Source organism: Dermochelys coriacea, chromosome 1, assembly GCF_009764565.3.
Source record: "Dermochelys coriacea isolate rDerCor1 chromosome 1, rDerCor1.pri.v4, whole genome shotgun sequence".
Lineage (NCBI taxonomy): Eukaryota > Metazoa > Chordata > Testudines > Dermochelyidae > Dermochelys > Dermochelys coriacea.
Genome location: NC_050068.2, coordinates 7,437,692 through 7,457,004, shown reverse-complemented (window position 1 = coordinate 7,457,004; position 19,313 = coordinate 7,437,692). Strand labels below are relative to the sequence as shown.

Genomic DNA, 19,313 nt, shown 5'->3' with positions numbered 1-19,313 from the left:
GCCCCGTCCGCCCCGCGGGTCGCAGCGGGTTTGATCCCACCCCAATGCAAGGGCAGTGGGGCCCGCTCTGCCTTGCCCACCCTGCCGGGGCCCGGAGGGGCCAGGCCGGGGCAGTGGGGCGGGGGGAGCCCGCCCGGGATGCGACCTGCGCCAGGCCCGCCGCGGTGACTGGGCGGAAGTTTGCGCCGGCTTTCCGCGGGCCGGGGCTCGGAGCAAACACGGCGGGCGGCTCGGGGCCAGCCCCGGTGCAAAGCAGCCGCAGACCCGTCCCCGTCCCCGTCCCCCCCCACGAAGCTCCCTCCCCCCAGCCGCACCCGGCTTCCCCTGGAGTGCGGCGGGGCCCCCTGCCCCCGGGGGGGCTCCGCACCGCGCCCCGCCGGCCGCCGATCGCTGCAGCCGGGACCCCCCCCCCCAAGCGCTAGGCTGACAACAGGAAAGTTCACCCCGGCTAGCGAGAGACACCCACGGTCCGCTTCCGCCCGGCCCTGGGCAACCCCACGGCCCCTCCGGCAGCCCCGATCGCCGCCAGCCAAGTGGGGGGGGGCTGAGAGTGAAGGGGGGCGGGAGGGGGTAGAATGAATGAGGGACAAGAGTGAAAGGTGGAAAGAGCTTGTGAGCGAGATGGGGGGATAAGGGAGGAGAGAGAGAAGGGGAAGAGTGAAAAAGAAGATGTTGAAAGAGGGGAAAGAGAGAAAGAAAGTGGAGAGAGAATATGAAAGAAGGGGAGAGAGAAGGAAAAGAGATTGAAAGGCGAGAGAGGGGTGGGAGAAAAGAGAGAGAAGGGAAGAGAGGGGGAGGAGAGAGAAAGAACAAGAAATGTAGAGAGAGAGAGAGAAGGGGTATAGGTTGAAAAAAGAGGGGGGAGAGAAGAGAGAAGGAAAGGGAGATTGAAGGAGAAGAGAGAAGGAAAGAGAAATGGAGAGAGAGAGAGGGGAGAGAGAAAGAAAAAGAGAGAGAGAGAAGGGAAGGGGAGAGAGAAAGAAAAAGAAAGAGAGAGAAGGGAAGAGAGAGGGGAGGAGAGAGAAAGAACAAGAAATGTAGAGAGAGAGAGAAGGGGTAAAGGTTGAAAAAAGAGGGGGGAGAGAAGAGAGAAGGAAAGGGAGATTGAAGGAGAAGAGAGAAGGAAAGAGAAATGGAGAGAGAGAAGGGAAGAGAGAGGGGAGGAGAGAGAAAGAACAAGAAATGGAGAGAAAGAGAAGGGGAAGAGCAGTTGAAATAAAGAGGAGGGAGGAAAGAGAGAGAACGAAAAAGAAAGCGAGAGAAGGGAAGAGGGGGGAGAGAGAAAGAAAAAGAAAGAGAGAGAAGGGAAGGGGGAGAGAGAAGGGAAGGGGAGAGAGAAGGAAAAAGAAAGAGAGAGAAGGGAAGGGGGAGAGAGAAGGGAAGGGGAGAGAGAAGGAAAAAGAAAGAGAGAGAAGGGAAGGGGGAGAGAGAAGGGAAGGGGAGAGAGAAGGAAAAAGAAAGAGAGAGAAGGGAAGGGGGAGAGAGAAGGGAAGGGGAGAGAGAAGGAAAAAGAAAGAGAGGGAAGGGAAGGGGAGAGCGAAAGAGAGAGAAGGGGAGAGAGAGGGAAGGCGAGAGAAAGGACAAGAAATGGGGAGAGAAGGGAAAGTGGGAGAAAAGAGAGAGAAGGGAAAAGCCTGAAGGGGGAGAGAGAAAGCAGCAGCAACGGGAGGAGGCAGAGCCCGGTGCCCGCTGGATGCGAGCCCACCCCCAACCTCCAGGACCCCCCACCCCAGCCCCCCAGCGCCCCCGGCCGGAGAGCCCCAGCGGGAGCGGGGCGCGGGGGGAGGAAGCGGCTCCTACCTGTAGCGCCTCGGAGCTGGGCAGCGTCTCCTCCGCCTTCAGGAAAACCTGCTGGCCCCGTCTAAAAAATTGAACAACCGCAATGAGTATGTGGGGCAGGATCAGGACCATGCTGCTCCCGGGCCGGCTCCGCCACGCGCGGAGGTTTGTCTCCCTCCTCGGCCAAGGCCCGTCCTAGCTCCGCCGCCGCCGCCCCTCCCTCCCCGCCGCTGCCAGGGGCTTGGCTTCGCATCCACACCTGCTCCCCAAAGCGCCGGGGCCGGGCGCCGCAGCCACCGCGGGCTGTCACGGGGCAGGCAGAGCCAGGCGCTGGAGCGGCTGCAGGCAGCAGGCACTGGCAAGGGGAAAGCAAGGAGAGGGGTCCTCTGGGTCCTAAGCACCTGCAGGAGGGAGCCCGGCCAGCGCCCAGGCCGGGGGACTAGAGTCAGGGCATGTCCCTTAGCAGACACGAGGCTGGTGGAGGGGGGAATGCAATCACCCAGCAGGATCCAGCCACGCTGCAGAGGCAGGCCACACAGAGATGGGGGAGCCAGGCTTAGATCCCGGGTCCCTCGCTTCTAAACCTCCGCCAGATCTCCAGCTAAAGAAGGATCCCTCGGCTGTTAGCAGCAGTAGGTCCTTTATCCGTAGCTGCTATAGGGCACCCTGCACACACACTCACAGCCACTGTTAGCAGCAGTAGGTCCTTTATCCTTCGCTGCTACAGGGCACCCTGCACACACACTCACAGCCACTGTTAGCAGCAGTAGGTCCTTTATCCTTCGCTGCTACAGGGCACCCTGCACACACACTCACAGCCACTGTTAGCAGTAGTAGATCCTTTATCCTTCGCTGCTACAGGGCACCCTGCACACACACTCACAGCCACTGTTAGCAGCAGTAGGTCCTTTATCCTTCACTGCTACAGGGCACCCTGCACACACACACTCACAGCCACTGTTAGCAGCAGTAGGTCCTTTATCCTTCGCTGCTACAGGGCACCCTGCACACACACTCACAGCCACTGTTAGCAGCAGTAGGTCCTTTATCCTTCGCTGCTACAGGGCACCCTGCACACACACTCACAGCCACTGTTAGCAGCAGTAGGTCCTTTATCCGTAGCTGCTACAGGGCACCCTGCACACACACTCACAGCCACTGTTAGCAGTATTAGGTCCTTTATCCTTAGCTGCTACAGGGCACCCTGCACACACACTCACAGCCATTACGTTGCAATGTGCTATGACAGCATTAGTTTAATTGTGCTAGTGCCCAGAGGTCCCAGCTAAGGCATGTGGTGTACACAGCTGGGGAACTGAGGCTCAAAGACATTAAATGACTTGCCCCAGTTCATGGACGGAGTCTGTAGCAGAGCTACGAATGGAACCCAAGTCTGAGACCGGTGCCTTCCCCCACCGCCAGCCTTCCTCTGGTCCCACTAGGTGTAGGGGGCAGAAAGCGATAGGGCCTGCAGGGGATCTGGGTGGCACTGGGGCAGGATGCCCTCGCTTAGGCTCCCAGTGCCACCTGGAACCAGCTTAAAATGAGAGAGGCCCCAAGCCACTAAGTGTGACTTTCCCCAGCCTGGGGGATCTGGGGTTTTGCTCTGGTTAGTGGGTGAAGCCGTAGAGAGGAGCCTGCTGGGCCATGGGGTGCAGGGCCCAAGGAGGTGTCCATGAGGAAACACTGCAAAGGGCTCGCCTTACTCGGGTGAGCAGCCCCACAGATTCCAGCAGCACTACTCACCCCTTGGGATCTGGTGTAGACAATCAGCCTGTGGAACTCCCTGCCACAAGTGACACAGGAGAACTGGAGGGAAGGTGAATTCTCTCGCTTTCCTGCTCGCTAATAAAGAAGCCAAACAAGGGCAGAGCTGGGCCAAGCTCAGGCACCAGCCATCACTAATAGCTATCTGTTTGTTCACACCCAGTGGGGGGGTTGACAAATCCTGGGGTTTGGAGAAGCCCAGAGCAGCCTCCCCTCTCCCAGCACTGCGGACAATCAGTGGGGAGAGGGCCTGGCCTGCAAGCTTCCATGCTGCCCAGGGATCGGGTCATCCACACATCACATTGCCTGGGGAGACGGTGTGGGACAGGGGGCTCTCAGACAGGATCAGTTACATGGCCCCCCATTGGTCAATTCGCCACACCCCCCTCCTGAGCACACCACAGATCAAGCCACCTGCCCCCCACCCGCCCACCAGAGCAGCCAACACAACTCAGATCCCAACTCTGCACAGACACCCTGTGTGGCCCTGGGCAAGACACGTCATCACTCTGCATCAGCTGCGTCCTGCCTGTATATAGGGATAGCGACCCTTCCCTTCTCCAGTCCTCTGTCTGCTTCTGCTGTAAGCTCCTAGGGGCAGGGGCTCACACAACCGCGCCTAGCACAATCGAGCCCCGATCTCAGTTGGACCCTGGCGGCACTGGTGGAACACACATCATGGTTCATTAATTCAAGCAGTTGAACTAGATGGTCTGCCCTTTGAACTCCCATGATCAGAAATACCCCGGCCCCTACACACACTCACTCAGTGACCATTGTACCATACTGAAGCAGTGTGAAAAAAATCACCAGCTCCCCCCACCAATAACTTTGCCTTCCAAATTACGGCGCATTAGCCAAAAAACTCCACGCCAAAAAAGAATCCTTAATTCTGCTTTCCTGCTGCCGGGGCCCTTTGTGCATGTTTGAAAAGTTGAATAGCATCTGTCCTTCCTTTCCTTTGACAAGATCACTCCCAATGTGGGGACCACTAGGGCACAGCCACAGAGAAACGTTCAAAGAGCCGCCATGCATATGTTCTAATAAAGTGATCCATGTCCCTGGAAAAAGCCCCAGGCAGGCCGAGTGAAGGAGCCGATCAGTAAATAAATCAGCAGAAGGAGGGTTTGATTTCAGGTGAGCCGCTCTTCGCCTTCAGAGGCTGTTTGGCTTTGGAGCCTTCTCTTTGCTTTGAAATATGGACCAGTTACCAGTCTCTTGTATGTGTGCTGACTCCTGATTACCACGTACAAGCCATTGCTTTAATGTCTGTCTCCCCATCCTGCTCCCTATATGGCTGCACTATATAGTTTTGGTCCCCAGTACTCAGAGCAACAACCCTAGGGCTATTCGTATACAGGGCCAGCGAACCTCAAACCTCCAGTGCTCAAGTCAAAGCATCTACCACAGGAGCTAAAGGAATAATTCCTCTAGCTGTAAGCCACTAGTAGGCTATTGTAAGTGCTGTAGACAGCCACTAGGGGGAGACATGACCAAACACAATGAGTATCCACACAACACCCCCATGCGTTCTGGGAGCATTATTACTATAGGTAAAAAATGGGGTAAAATTACTCCCCAACATCAGTGGACTGGCCTTTTAAGGTAACTATACTCCTACCCCCTGTGGCGTCACTTTAGGTCTGTGATGGCTCGTTGCTATGGACATTGGCACAAAGCAAAATTCGGGCCCAGATTTGTTTGATTTCAAAATGCGTTTGGGACAAAAGTTTAGAAAAAGTGAGCAGGGCTTGGGAAACAATACCACATGTCCTACAGCCGCACCAACAGCGAATCCTGAATGATCACAGAGACAGCTCTTTGGAAGGGTGGTCTTTTGGATACAGCTGGGAGCCAGGCGTTTTGGATTCAGTTCCCAGCTCTGCCCCAGCCTCCCACCAAGACTGTGGCCTCCCCAACACCCCGCACCCAGGGGATTTCGGGAAACAACCTTCGCCATTGTGCCGCATTTCTGCATTAGGTTATCAGGGAATTCACAGACGTGGGTTGGCCAGTTTCCGGGATGCCACCACCCACTTCCTGATAGGCCACATGGTCACATGGCCCTGATCACTGACTCCTATATATATAAACTTCCTGCTTCTATTCTGGCCTTGGCTAGCCATTGCCTGCTAGCTGCTGCTTGGACCCTGCTGACCCCTCCAGCCACCACACCGTACCTTCTCCTTGGACTGGATCTCCTGATGATCAGTCCTTTTGGGTGAACTCTGACCCCTGATGGTGACTGCCCCTTAACCCGCCTGACTCCAGGATAGGGTGACCAGATAACAAGGGTGTAAAATTGGGACAGGGAGTGGGGGGTAATAGGAGCCTATATAAGAAAAAGCCCCAAATATCGGGACTGTCTCTATAAAATCAGGACATCTGGTCACCCTGCTCCCAGGCATTACAATGACCTTGGCCAAGTCACTTATCTCTCTGTGCCTCAGTTCCACCTCTGGGCAGCAGGGATAACTGGCCGAGCACAGCAAGGTTTCACACTGAACTCTGTGGCTGCTCTCTCTCACTTTCTCTGTAATACAATAATGCTGCAGCCAATCAGCTCCAAACTTTCCTGGGCTGTTTAGGCACCACTGGGCAGAACCCGATCAACTGGGGTGAAAAGCAGAAAAAGGGAAAAACCTGATTAGTGAGAACAAAATGAGGCCTGTGGAGGGAACTCTCTGGCGCTACCTGCTGCTGGCTGCACAAATCACCGGCAGCAGCTTAATACGCTGCTGTCTCTTATTGGGGTACCGCTTGGCTTGCAGAAGCCACGAAATGTGTGATGCTCTAGTGAGACTTTCTCTGTCTTATCTATTCAGGCTGTAAGAGCTTCAGGAAAGAGAGGGTCTCCCGTTATGTGTATGAGCAGCACCTCGCACAATGGGACTCTGATCTTAGGAGGGGGGTCTCTGGGCAAGATGGGGAAACTGAGGCACGGACTAGGGAGAAGACTTGCCCACGTTCATGAAGTGAGAGGAAGGAGTTCCTACGTGTGCTCGCTGCACTGGACCAGGCTGCTTCCTGCTATCACCATCCCATAATCCTCCCTGCTCCCCCAGGGCCCAAGCCCTGATACACTCCGCTCCCCGAGCCGTCCCATCACATTCAGCGGCACTATTTGCGCTGCCTTGTACTATTCCGCAGGAGGAAGGAGAACAGAAGGTGGCCCCAAGCCCTGGAATAAGCAGCTTTCTGAACTCTTCACCTGCATTCCATCTCCATAATGATGACGCTCGGTACGTGCAGCAACCAGCTGTTCCAGAGCTGGAAACGGATGCCGAATGCTCCAGCCGAGCCATCTCCATTTGCATGGTTATCTAACAATGCGGTGCCAGGAGCTGTGGCTTCTAGGATTCAATGGGTTTGTTGTATTGATTGTTTAGATCCCCATCTGCTTTGGGGTTTTGCTCATTTGACTCGGAAGAGCTACGTCACGGCTAGCTATTAGCTAGCTGAAGGCACGAATTCTGTTGAAAGAGATCTTAGCAGTACTCATACAGGGGCCAATGTGGGGCGGGGGGGTTCCATTCTATGCTCTTTGCACTGACAGGAGGTCATTTGGATGTTATCAAGCCTGCTTAGATATTGACTTGCACAAAGACATGGCCCAAGACACTGAAACTCAGGAAATTTAACACCACCCAAAGGAAACTCTTTGCCACACAATGAGCAATTGGCCCACGGGACTTGCTGCCACCGCAAAGGCCCTGCAGTAGCCTTGCTGTCAAATTCAAGGTCTCGGTCCTTCCCTTCCAGGTGTGCAATGGCCAGGCTCCTGAAAGAGCTAGAAGCTCGGGGAGGAGAACTGTGGTTGACAACTTGGCTCGTCGGACTCGGTGGAACTTTCTGCCTTCAGGATAGAGTTCATTTGTGCCAGACATGGGGGCTGCTCCCAAACGAACTCCCCCAGGAACTAAGGACCACCCCAAACCTCACCACCCTCCAAGAACAAGGCACTTTTCTTCCTGCCTCCCCCTCCCCCTGCCCCAAACACAGACCCAGGTGTATACAGCAAGTAAACAGTACACTGGGCACACAGGTCTCCCCCAGGGAGAGGATTGGAGAGAGAATGAACTACACACGACAGAGGTTAGCCATGTCATATGCTTGGATGCTGTAGTCAGACTTCCCTCCCCTCTAGCCTTCCCTCCCCTCCCCGCACACAGGCCGAGGGGCTATGTATAGGTTAGTAGCCCAGAAAGTGGAGTTTTGCCTCCATCAAGTTTCCCCTTCTGAGCATCCCTCGGCTCCAAGCAGCCCAGCGCCAAGGGGCTGACACAAGTTAAGTGCCCCTGGAGGAGCAGTGCTCCATTCCCGCTGAGCACCGCGGGGCTTCACTACCTCTGAAATTAACCAGATTCTCTTGCTGTGAGGATCGGGTTGGAAACACTGCAAGGCCGGAGGGCCTCTCTGGAGGACCTCAGCCAAGTCAGGAATACATGGGATCGTCCCAGGGGAGAGGGCAGGCGGCTATCCTGCCCTCAAGGAAAGAGATTTCCACTTCAGCTCCAGTTCTTACTGTCATCAGCACCACTTACATGTCCTCCTCAAACTGGCCTTCACCGCTGCCGGTCAGACAGCAGCAGTTGCTGCCTCGGGCTCCCCCGCATTGCTGGGCGTCCCCCACAACTGTCTGCTGGGCTCGCTGTCCCGTGTTCTGTTAGCCACTCAGGGACCCAGTTGCCAGCACAGGTAATACACGGATCCCTCCTCTACCCTAACCCTCTGTGCTCCCAGCTGAGGAGCACCTGCCCCCCCTTGATCCACCACTCCTGCCTGCGGTGGCTTTAATGCTGTACCTTGGCTAGCCAGTCATTTAACCCTCGGCACAAATTCCAGGCAGGGATTCGATTGTGCCAGCAGCATCACTGCAGGGCACTGGAGCTGAGCCAGCTGTGGGGCTGGGTGGACTCTGGGGTCATCAGCTCCCAGCATTCACGCACCATCAAGGACAAGATATTGCTCATGTTCATTTGGTCCTAATGTCCCACTCCTCAGGGGGGCGCCATTAACCCCCCCCCAGCAACGAGTTCGCTCACATGTGTTGGTTACACTCCATCCTGAGCCAAGCCTGAGATTTCACACACTCTCACACACACAGAGAGTCTGTAAGCTCTGGGACTTGGGAAAGGGGTGTGAAAATCCTGCCTGTGCAAATTAATTGGCGGAGCGCTGGCTGCAAGTGTAAAGTGGTGGAGCCATACACAGAGCCTGGCTGGGCTGCAGCAGTACCAGATAGTGGTTAGAGTCAGGGGGCCAGGCTCTAGTCCCTGCTCAGCCATGTGAGCCAGCCCGGAGCAGCAATGCCCCTCCCCGCGTTCAGTGCTCAGCCCCTGTCAGGATCAGGTCCTTAATCCCGCCATGCCTCAGTTTCTGCTCTAGCCCCTGGATAACACTGATCCAGCTCTCCAGGGGCTAACGTCTGCCACATGCTTTGAGATCCAGCAGAACCAACCCTGGCGTGGGGTACATGGGGAACCTGGCTGGCTTATTCAGGGCATTTGTATCAGCCCCTCACTGTCCTCAAGCATTAGTAGCATCTCCCCACTCCCACCCCCTCCCAAACTGTGCCGGGGGGGAGGGTTCAGCAATCCCCGGGGGGGTCAGTAACCTCCTGGCCGGAAGGGGGTCCAGAGCCAATTAACCTGGTCTGGACTCTGGGGAACACAGCCAAGGAGACTGTCCACCCGCCCTGGCCCCAATCTTCTGCCGGCAGACGGGCAGTTCGAGGGTCGGGTCTGATGCCTGCCTGGGTCAGTATTTGAGCCTCAGTTTGGGACGCTGAGCATGCTGGGAGGGCATTTGCCCTCCATTCGCCCGCTGCTCCCAATTAAAGGGTGATCTCGTTATTAAAATACCCAGGCAACCTGCCGCGGTGTCTCAGCTGGGAAGCGGCATCCTGGGGGCTGCAGGAGCAGCAGAGCAAGTGGCAACTGGAGTCAACCTGGAGTCAAACCGAAGACAAGCGCCTCCTCAGAGTTTACAGGAACCTGCTGCTCCAGAGGGAGATGGGAATTCTACTCACCTTCCTCTCAAGGAGACTTTGATGCTTAATTGACGAACATCCTGGTGCCTAGGCTGGCTAAAAAGGCACCACAGGAAGTCAAAGGGTTGTAACAAATCTGTAGCCCCCTGGAGGGGGATTATTTTTTTTAATGGCTTGTGTCATATAGGAGGTCAGACTGGGTGATCACAGTAATCCCTTCTGGCCTTGGAATCACTGAGTCTAAGAGCTTATGGCACCAGAAGAGATGCAGCCCAGCTCTTCCTGCTCAGAACCACAGGCCCCTGCCACTGGAGTTAAAGGAGAATCGCTATTAGCAGTATAGGGCCTATGACACACAGCTGAGTGATTCCAGTTCCAGACATAGAGGGAAGTGGCATGCATACACACTAACCAGCCGCTTACAGTATTATTTTTTGAACCAGATCAAATTATTGGTCCAGCTGGTCCCATATCCTGCCTCCAGCGGTGACCAATACCCCATGCTTAAGGGGAAGACATAGAATCATAGAATCATAGAATCATAGAATATCAGGGTTGGAAGGGACCCCAGAAGGTCATCTAGTCCAACCCCCTGCTCAAAGCAGGACCAAGTCCCAGTTAAATCATCCCAGCTAGGGCTTTGTCAAGCCTGACCTTAAAAACCTCTAAGGAAGGAGATTCTACCACCTCCCTAGGTAACGCATTCCAGTGTTTCACCACCCTCTTAGTGAAAAAGTTTTTCCTAATATCCAATCTAAACCTCCCCCATTGCAACTTGAGACCATTACTCCTCGTTCTGTCATCTGCTACCATTGAGAACAGTCTAGAGCCATCCTCTTTGAAACCCCCTTTCAGGTAGTTGAAAGCAGCTATCAAATCCCCCCTCATTCTTCTCTTCTGCAGACTAAACAATCCCAGCTCCCTCAGCCTCTCCTCATAAGTCATGTGCTCTAGACCCCTAATCATTTTTGTTGCCCTTCGTTGTACTCTTTCCAATTTATCCACATCCTTCCTGTAGTGTGGGGCCCAAAACTGGACACAGTACTCCAGATGAGGCCTCACCAGTGTCGAATAGAGGGGAACGATCACGTCCCTCGATCTGCTCGCTATGCCCCTACTTATACAACCCAAAATGCCATTGGCCTTCTTGGCAACAAGGGCACACTGCTGACTCATATCCAGCTTCTCGTCCACTGTCACCCCTAGGTCCTTTTCCGCAGAACTGCTGCCGAGCCATTCGGTCCCTAGTCTGTAGCGGTGCATTGGATTCTTCCATCCTAAGTGCAGGACCCTGCATTTATCCTTATTGAACCTCATTAGATTTCTTTTGGCCCAATCCTCCAATTTGTCTAGGTCCTTCTGTATCCTATCCCTCCCCTCCAGCGTATCTACCACTCCTCCCAGTTTAGTATCATCCGCAAATGCTTAAGACAATGCAACTTCAATCCTGGTGAAGCTTGGAAAGCCGAATGGAATTCACAGGAAGTCACAAACAAACCCCTCGTGAAAGACCTGATGCGGAAGATCTCTGGCTTTAGTCTTCCACAAACCTCATGGGCAACCCTAAATCGCATCCGCACAAACTAGGACAGATGTGGATACTTGCTGCACAAATGGAAACTTAAAAACTCTCCCATGTGTGACTCTGGTCACCCAGAACAGACCAGGGAGCAGTGATAATGTTTTAGAATGTAATGTATTTTGTTTGGTTCTCATAATCAATCTCCACATAAATATAAAATCAAGTTCCAGTTAAAGTAGCATGAAGAAAAGGAGTACTTGTGGCACCTTAGAGACTAACAAATTCATTAAAGCATAAGCTTTCGTGAGCTACAGCTCACATGCTGTAATAAATTTGTTAGTCTCTAAGGTGCCACAAGTACTCCTTTTCTTTTTGTGAATACAGACTAACACGGCTGCTAATCTGAAACCTGTCATTAAAGTAACATGGTTTGAAATAATCATCCACATTATCACCCCAACAAGGGGATGCCTATGTCTGTCGCGGAGGAAAGTTTTGTTAACTATTTGTGAATTTGCCCTTGTCGAATTTGTGACATTGTTTAGGAGCAGTGAAAGGAATTAAGTTTCCAAATTCAAAGCTGGTAAATGCCATAACACCGAGTCCCAGGATGCCATACCAGGAAAGAGACACGTCTTTGCAGGTGCACAGCAATAAGACAAGACCCTCAGAGGAGACCCAAGCCAAGGCCAGCTCACAGCAGGCTGGAGCTGACAGCACTATTCATCCTCTGTAGCAGTCTCGATGTCCTGACAGTTTGTTCAGGGAGGCAGACTCCCAAGCACCAGAGTTTGTACCATGTAAAGGGAGCAAAGAAAACAGACTTTGTTGCAAACCTTCAATGATGAACTCGAACCCCAGAGTAACTGTGGTCTGGAGTCCAGGGCAGCAGCCCACTCTAGGGACTCTTTGGTGCACTGGTGCCACCTTCGAAGCCATATGATCTCGCCCCAAGTGGCAATATACCGAACTCGGGGAAAGCTAACGATCAGAACATCATATTATAAAAGCGGCATCCCAGGGCAGAAGGGGAGAGAGATGTAGCCCTTGTGTAAGGGGACTCTTGCCCCTCTTCCTAACATTCAGTGGGGGTGTTTTCGTTGGCTAGCTCCCAGTACTAAAAGGGGGAAGGGTTGATGGGGAATCAGGACCCAGAGACTGACAGTCCCCAGCAACAATGGGGAGAAGAGGCCAATGCTCTAGGTCAGCCTGAATGACAGGTGGGCAGGCTAATCAGGAAGTCAGGAGGCCAGGGAGGTCCCATCCTCCATGTGAGCTGGAATTGCCTGGGTCAGACAGGGGGCCGAGCTAAGGAGAAAGCAGGGGCCCGAGCTGAGCTGAGGAGTAGAGCTGGGCCAGATCCAGAGAGAGCAGCCCCGGTGCTGGGAGCAGAGCTGCAGCCCCACAACCAGAGGCGCAGCCCAAAGAGAGCAGACTTGCCCTGGGAGCAGAGCGGCAGCAACCAGAGCCAGAGGGGCCAGAAAAGCAGCCCACGAAGCAGGTCAGTGCTGGGAGCAGAGTCACAGAAGCGGCCGGCAGAGCAGACCTGTCCCGGGAGCAGAGCTGCAGCAGGCAGAGGCAGAGGGGACAAAGGAGCCGCCCAGGGAGCTGGAGGCAGAGCAGCAGCCGTGCTGAGCCCGAGTGGTGGAGCTGGGGCTGGAGCAGTCTGGAGCTGGGTGCGGTGAGCAGCTGGGGAGACCGAGGGGGACCCTGGGCAGCGGGCCCAGCACAGGGAGACGCCTCAGCCAAGAGGCTCTGCAGGCCAGGCTTGGATCGTAACCCCAACATGGTGACACTGGGAAGAAGGGTCCTGCCACTTAGAGCCTGAGAGCGTGTGGCCACCACCAGAGCAAGTCTCCAACCCACAGCATCCCTGCAGCACAGCCAGGGCCGGAGAAGGCGGCCTGGGACTGACAAGGAGCAGACTCTGAACTGCCCAGACGTTCCAGAGACACTGCTTGTGATGTTCCCGGCTACAGAGCGGGGCGACGTGTTTCCTTTAACCTTTCCCATATTCCCTTATTCTTTTTAAAATTAATTGTTGATTAAATAACTTGCTTTTGCTTTAACTTGTATGTAATGGTCAGTGGGTCAGAGAAGTGCCCCGTGCAGAGAGAGGACCCTGGAGTGGGGACACCCTAGCCCCTGTCCTAGGTGACCGCTGCAGGGTTGGGGGTCGAGCCCCCCAGGAATCCTGGGCCCAGCCTTGTTGGGGTTACGAGGACTCTACCAGACAGGAGAGTGGAAGGGGAGCCCTCAAGGGCAGGGAGGCCTCTGTGTAAAGGCAGTGGGAGCGAGGACTCAGATCCTTTCGCTAGCCCACTTCACCGGGGTCATGCAGAAGCCAGGAAAGTTCCCCACAATAGCAGGACTATTCCCCGCTTACACTTGGGAGAGGCCAGAGTGATGGCCACTGGAGGTGATGAGGAAGACAATGGCTAACATTGCGGGTTGTTCTGCAAGGGATGGTGGGAGTATGGATGTTCAGATGTACTTTCTGTATGATCTCTCTACCTTACCGAGTTAGAGTGGGTGTGGCTTTGCTAAATGTATCATAAATTATGTATTTGTAAGTACAGAAGGGTTTCTATAGTGTGAGTGTGGCACCCGTGCATATCGGGGGTCCCAACTATATAATAATTTTAATAACAATGGGCCTGATCTTGGGACGAGAACCTGTCAACCTTCAAAGTAATAACTGGGAATTTTTATTCATAATCTGTAGATCAGGCCACAAAATGGGCATCATTGTAATACACTGTCTGGATGTGGACCACTGGATGGAATCATAGCTGCTCAAGTTGTGTGTCAAAAACCCTCTACAGCTAATGGAGATTCTCCTTTAGCTCATGTTAAGGGCTGTGCTTTTCGAGCAGGAGGATCCAAGTTCTTTTCACCACCATTATCCTCTCCCTGGCCTTGCACTGTAGTTCCTATTAACCACTCAAATGCATCCAGGTTTTATTAGTGCACAGAACCGGAAAGTGAAACTGACTAGGAAGCGAAAGTGTAACTATGCCCAGCCCGGCTTTGCCCACACTAATGCTGCAGCCGGTGAGATCACTCCCTGCTTTCAGCACAAATTCCCCAGGGGATCTGCAGCAGGATCTCAACCTTGTCACTTGGCAGCGAGGATGCAGCAAGTTGTGGGAATGCACCTCTGCAGAGTGGGGAGGGAAGGAACTGGTGTGAAATCAGCGGGGGTGATTTGTTGGTGGCGAGGATGGGGGAGGAAGGGATCAGACATTGGGAGGGGGTTGAGGAGGAATGGGGGAAGAGGAGGTGGAACCATTTACCACCTCCTGTTCTCCCATCACTCCCAGCCAGCTCTCCTCTTCGAGAACAGCGTTGGACAGCCTGCAGAGCAGCAGTGCTGGCCACTGAACCAGTCTCCTCCAAAAAGAAAAGGAGTACTTGTGGCACCTTAGAGACTAACAAATTTATTAGAGCATAAGCTTTCGTGAGCTACAGAAGTGAGCTGTAGCTCACAAAAGCTTATGCTCAAATAAATTTGTTGGTATCTAAGGTGCCACAAGTACTCCTTTTCTTTTTGCGAATACAGACTAACACGGCTGCTACTCTGAAACCAGTCTCCTCCAGCTGCCGTTGCTGCTCCAGCACTCAGCGTGCCCTGTCCAGCTCCACCCTCTGCAGATGGGAGCGAGCCCCCACCTGGGACAAGCCCTGCCATCCAGGTTTTGGGGGCTGAATCCTTCCGGGGCTTTCCTCCATCGTGACAGGAACTCCTGCATTTGCACCCCGAGTTTGTGACAGGCATGCTGGGGTGGATGGCAATGGTTGGCACATCAGGGCTGTGTGGAAGCTTCCCATCTCAGACCTCCCCCGGGATGCTGCTGTCACATGATGTTCCTCATTCACGCCTCAGGCCCTGTAGTGTCAGCATCCAGCCCCTCCGTGCAGAGCCCAGGCCTGGATTTAGGCAGAGCCTGTTTAGCATCACCGGGCAGCACATGCTGGGTTTACAGGCCGCACATGCTGGGTTTAGTTCATAGGGGAGCTAGAGGGAAAAAAACCCACAGGGGCTGCCTGTGCCCTGCAGCCTTGCTAAAGCACCCCCCATATAGTCATTAGAACTGAGACCTGCCTCCTCTCACCCACAAGAGATGCCATAAGCCCAAGAGCCTGCTACTTGCGGAATATTTGGAGTTGTGATGAGCTGAGACGTCAAACCAGGCACATCTGGAGGCTGTTTGGGGCCCTCGGAAAAGAGAAACTGCTCAGAATAAGGGTTCTGGGGTGCAAGAACTTGCAGGCTGGAGCTTAAAGCCCAGTGCCCAGATGATCCGGGGATGGGCAAACAAAGTGAGTGTGTGTGAGAAACAGACAAACTGTGGGGGGGCTGTCTCTTTGTATGCCGAAAAGCAGAGCCTGGCTTCCCTGCAGAAGCCTAAGAGAAACCCAGCCCCTAACACCCACCAACCAAGGCATGGTCCGACTTCTAAGTCCTTGCATCGAAATCTGGAGAGAGCCGCATCAAAAGCCGGTCTGGGGGCCCTGCCTTCTGCACTGAGCGGTCAGAGGGCTCCCCCTGCAGGTAGAACCGGATAACGGGTAACCCAGCCACTCCTGAGCCACGGGCCGACGCAGCCGGGGTAAAAAAGCAACAGCAGCAAAAGGATCAATAATTTCAGCCAGAGGCCAGCCAAGCGACCGCCTGAGTGGGAGGAGACAGAGGGGTCATGCCCAGGTACCCTCCAATTGCCAAGACTTCCAAGGGAAAGGGCTGGTTAAGCTACCCGGGATGCAGCAATTAAAACCACTGCTGAGCTGGTGACTGGAGAGAAATGCAGTTTCTGAAGCTTGTTAGGAAGACAGCTGCTGTGCATGGGGGTGACGTGCCAACAGCCGTCAGAGCTGCCAACTTTCAGAGGGGCTCACTACAGGTCCCAGGGCTCTTTTCGGAAGAGGAGAGGGTGTTGTCCCACAGTCTGGGCCATTCTGCTGACCTCCATTCCGTCCTGCTGTTCGATACTGGCTGTCTCATTTTTTTGGGCTTAACCCATGTTGCTCTGCACTGTTCAACAGCTGCCACGTTCCACCCAAGAGGTTGCTGCATTGGCTGAAGTGATCTCTATACATTGCAGAAGTTCAGCGATCCAAAATTCACTTATATCCCCAGACCCGCTGCTATCTGACCATAGGACGTAATGACCCAGGAGATCCCTTCCAGTCCTGAGGCCAGGCCCCTGATATCCCAGCTAGCCCTGTCATTTCATCCCATTGATAAATTTATCCAGATCCATCTTAAAGCTAGTTAGGTTATTCCCCTCCCCTCCCCCCGCTCCTAGTGGGAAGGGTCTGGCCACTACTAGAAGGCTGGCAGGGTCAGCAGGGCATCGCATGCAAAGGCAAATGGAGGAGATCTTGCTTCCAACCCTGCACATATAGATAATAAACCAAGGGACCATTGACTCCAGCACCTCGGAGATCAGCTGTGGTGCGCGATGCACTGGCTTTGTGTTGTATGGGAGCATGATGCTGCCCTCTAGTGGCTCAACCACAGGGCGGCTACAAGGCATACTACTGCTAGCCACAAGTTTCTCCTCAGTCCCCCTGCGGCTGGATAGAGTCTCTTTCACTTCCGGTGCTAAGCTGCTCCATTGCCAGCACTTGGAAGCATTGGTTGGCGCTACTGGCAAGTTCATGGTATCTTACGTCCAGCTCACAACACGCCCTGGGCTCAACAGGCAAAATAGGATCGGACTGAAAAAAGCCAACATGAAAATCACGCCCACCCCAAATCGGAGCTCAGCTTCCTTTGTTCCTGCTAAACTCCATGGTTTTTATGCTTGTCAGATGGTCTTTTATCTCTCCAGCAGATTTCACATTCCCATCAATTTATTCTGTTGTGTGCAAGAAGCCCCCTTCCCCCATACAGTTACCATTTACCAAGTCACATCTCATTATCTGCTCTGACATTTGCTTTAATCTTTGGCGATGGTAATTTAGTCGCAGGTTATTGCATTCCTCTGCTCCAGCTGGTTGGCACAAAAGGGAGAGGGCAAAGTGCCGTATGCTCCTATGAACTTTATCACCACCCACTTATTAGCCACATGGGCTGTTTCACTGGCACCTTCTGTCTGAGGATCTCAAAGCGCTTTGCAGACTGCAGGGTTAGCACAGCAGCGAGAGAAAGCTAGAAGTCTAGGCCAGGGAGAGAAGGGGAAGGATGATCTAGTGGTTAAGGCACTGGATTGGGTCTCAGCAGAGATGGCTTTAAGTCCTGGCTCTGCTCAGATTCCCCAGGTGACCTTTGGCAAGTTACTTAGTCGCTCTGTGCCTCAGTTTCTCCCACTATAAAATGGGGGCAGTAATAATCCCCAGCTTGTATCTAGAGCTTGTCATCAGCACATTGCAAGGCACTTTACACAGGAGCTCAAGACCACCACCCCCATTTTACAGATGGAGAAACTGAGGCACAGGAAGGTGAAGTGACTCACCAACGTTATCCAGAGGGCCGGTGGCAGCACCAGGAATAGAACCCAGGTCTCCTGAGTCCCCATCATGTGGGCTAGCCAATGGGCAATACTCCCTCCTTTCCTAGCTCCCAGGGTGTTCTGAGGCCAGATTCACAGAGGTCTGTGATGCTATAACTAGCTAGAGCCCGTCTCTCTAAATTCCCCCGACTGTTTCCATTCGATTTGCTTGGGACTGGCGCCGAAGGTTGCGGGTTCAATCCCAGCTACTGTGATGCACATAGCCCAGGGTTTGTTACTATGGTGATCTGGGATAAGGCAAAGCTGATTGCTTGCTGCGAGACAGATGCTGCAAAAGCTGGATGTCAATCCCTGCTGCAAACAGCTCCTGAGCTTGTGGGATGCTTGGATCGGGGGTCCTGCTTTGGACCGTTCTCTAATGCTTCCAAGTGAGAGGAGGAGGTGGAGAGATGCAGGGAGCAGCACTATTGTGTCAATGACATTTTAGTGCTATTGCCCCAAGTGCTGCATGAGGGGAGAGTGACCCCTGCTGGCCAGAGGGGGATTCACACTCCTAGGGCTGCACCTTTTCCCTCCCAATTCCACTCTCACGTGGCAGGCCCTGGCTCCGGATCTCTTGCGGCTGCTGCGTGGGACCCCGCAGGGGAGCAGCCCGGGGGCAGGGGCGTCAGCGTGATGCATCATATGCGGGGTGGGGTGTGAACCGATTCTCCTCCGCCGTTGCGGGGGAGGCCCTTGAAAGGGAAGCCAGCTCAGAGGACAGGGTCAGAGAGGAGTGGGCCTAGAAACCAGTCACCCCTTCTTCCTATACCCCTGCCACCAAACGGCCCCCCAGGTGTGTGGCTGCCCAGGTGCGTGGTTGCTGTTTGGTACACATTGGCCGTCCCAGAATGTAACGGTCCCAGCTGGGATTTACCTGGGGCAGCAGGGCAAACCCCTGGAAAGTCCCCGGGGATATTAATTGGTGGCAAATACAGTCCAGTGTGCCCGCAGCAACTGCAGCCAATGGGCACTGACTCCTGTCCTGCACTAGGGGTATTAACCCAGGGCTAGGAAAGAAAATCACTGTCCCCGGGGCATCCCATCTCGGTGACCGCCTCACCCAACCCCTTCCCGCGGGACTCTGAAGAGGGCAGCTGCCTGAGCAGAGGTTGGCAGATCTGCTGGAATCAGAAGGTGGTTCTGGGCAATGAGAGGAAATCCGATGGGGGTGCGGGCACGTGTGCCTCTGGGATGGGGGCATCTTGGGGTTGGGAGTCAGTGGGAGACAAAGGATGAGACTCAGACTCTTGTTTTATGCATCCCAGCTGAATCCACTCACCCGTCCACAATGCCAGAGGCCCCCAGACTGGGAAGGAGAAGAGACTTCTCAATTCCCACTGTAACTTACTCAGAGCGCTGCTTTGTGGTGTGCTGTGCAGACACCTGGCCCTTCCATGACTCCAGAGTCCAGGTCAGGATTTAGGGACACCTTGCAAGACAGGAATCAGACGGGGGGGGGGGGGACGATGGACCACAGGGTCCCTCTGCTTACAGCCAGCAGCCTCAATAACCAGTACCCAGAATATCGGCTACAACCAAGTCCTGTCTCTTCTCCCAAGGCAGAAGCTCCTAGAGGCAAATGCTATGCGGGGGAGAGGTCTCCCCGAGCAGCCACAGGAATTTGCAGGGAAATCAGGGCTGCATAGAAATAAATTGGAGAGGGCTGGGGGGGGGGGGTTGAGGGGTGAGGTAGAAATCCAGCCTGAGTAGGCTTTTCGTTTAACAATATAATTGTTAGATATTTTTAGGCCCC

At 54.1% G+C, this 19,313-nt stretch overlaps 1 protein-coding gene across 1 annotated transcript in view; it reads right to left on the bottom strand.

Moving 5' to 3' along the window:
• The window catches only part of PDE2A (phosphodiesterase 2A), a 393,111-nt gene that overhangs the window by 296,473 nt on the left and 77,325 nt on the right, over positions 1-19,313 (bottom strand). The window contains exon 2 of the mRNA XM_038378055.2: positions 1,801-1,861. Within this exon, the coding sequence (XP_038233983.1) occupies positions 1,801-1,861 (61 nt within the window). The remainder of the gene's footprint in view (positions 1-1,800; positions 1,862-19,313) is intronic.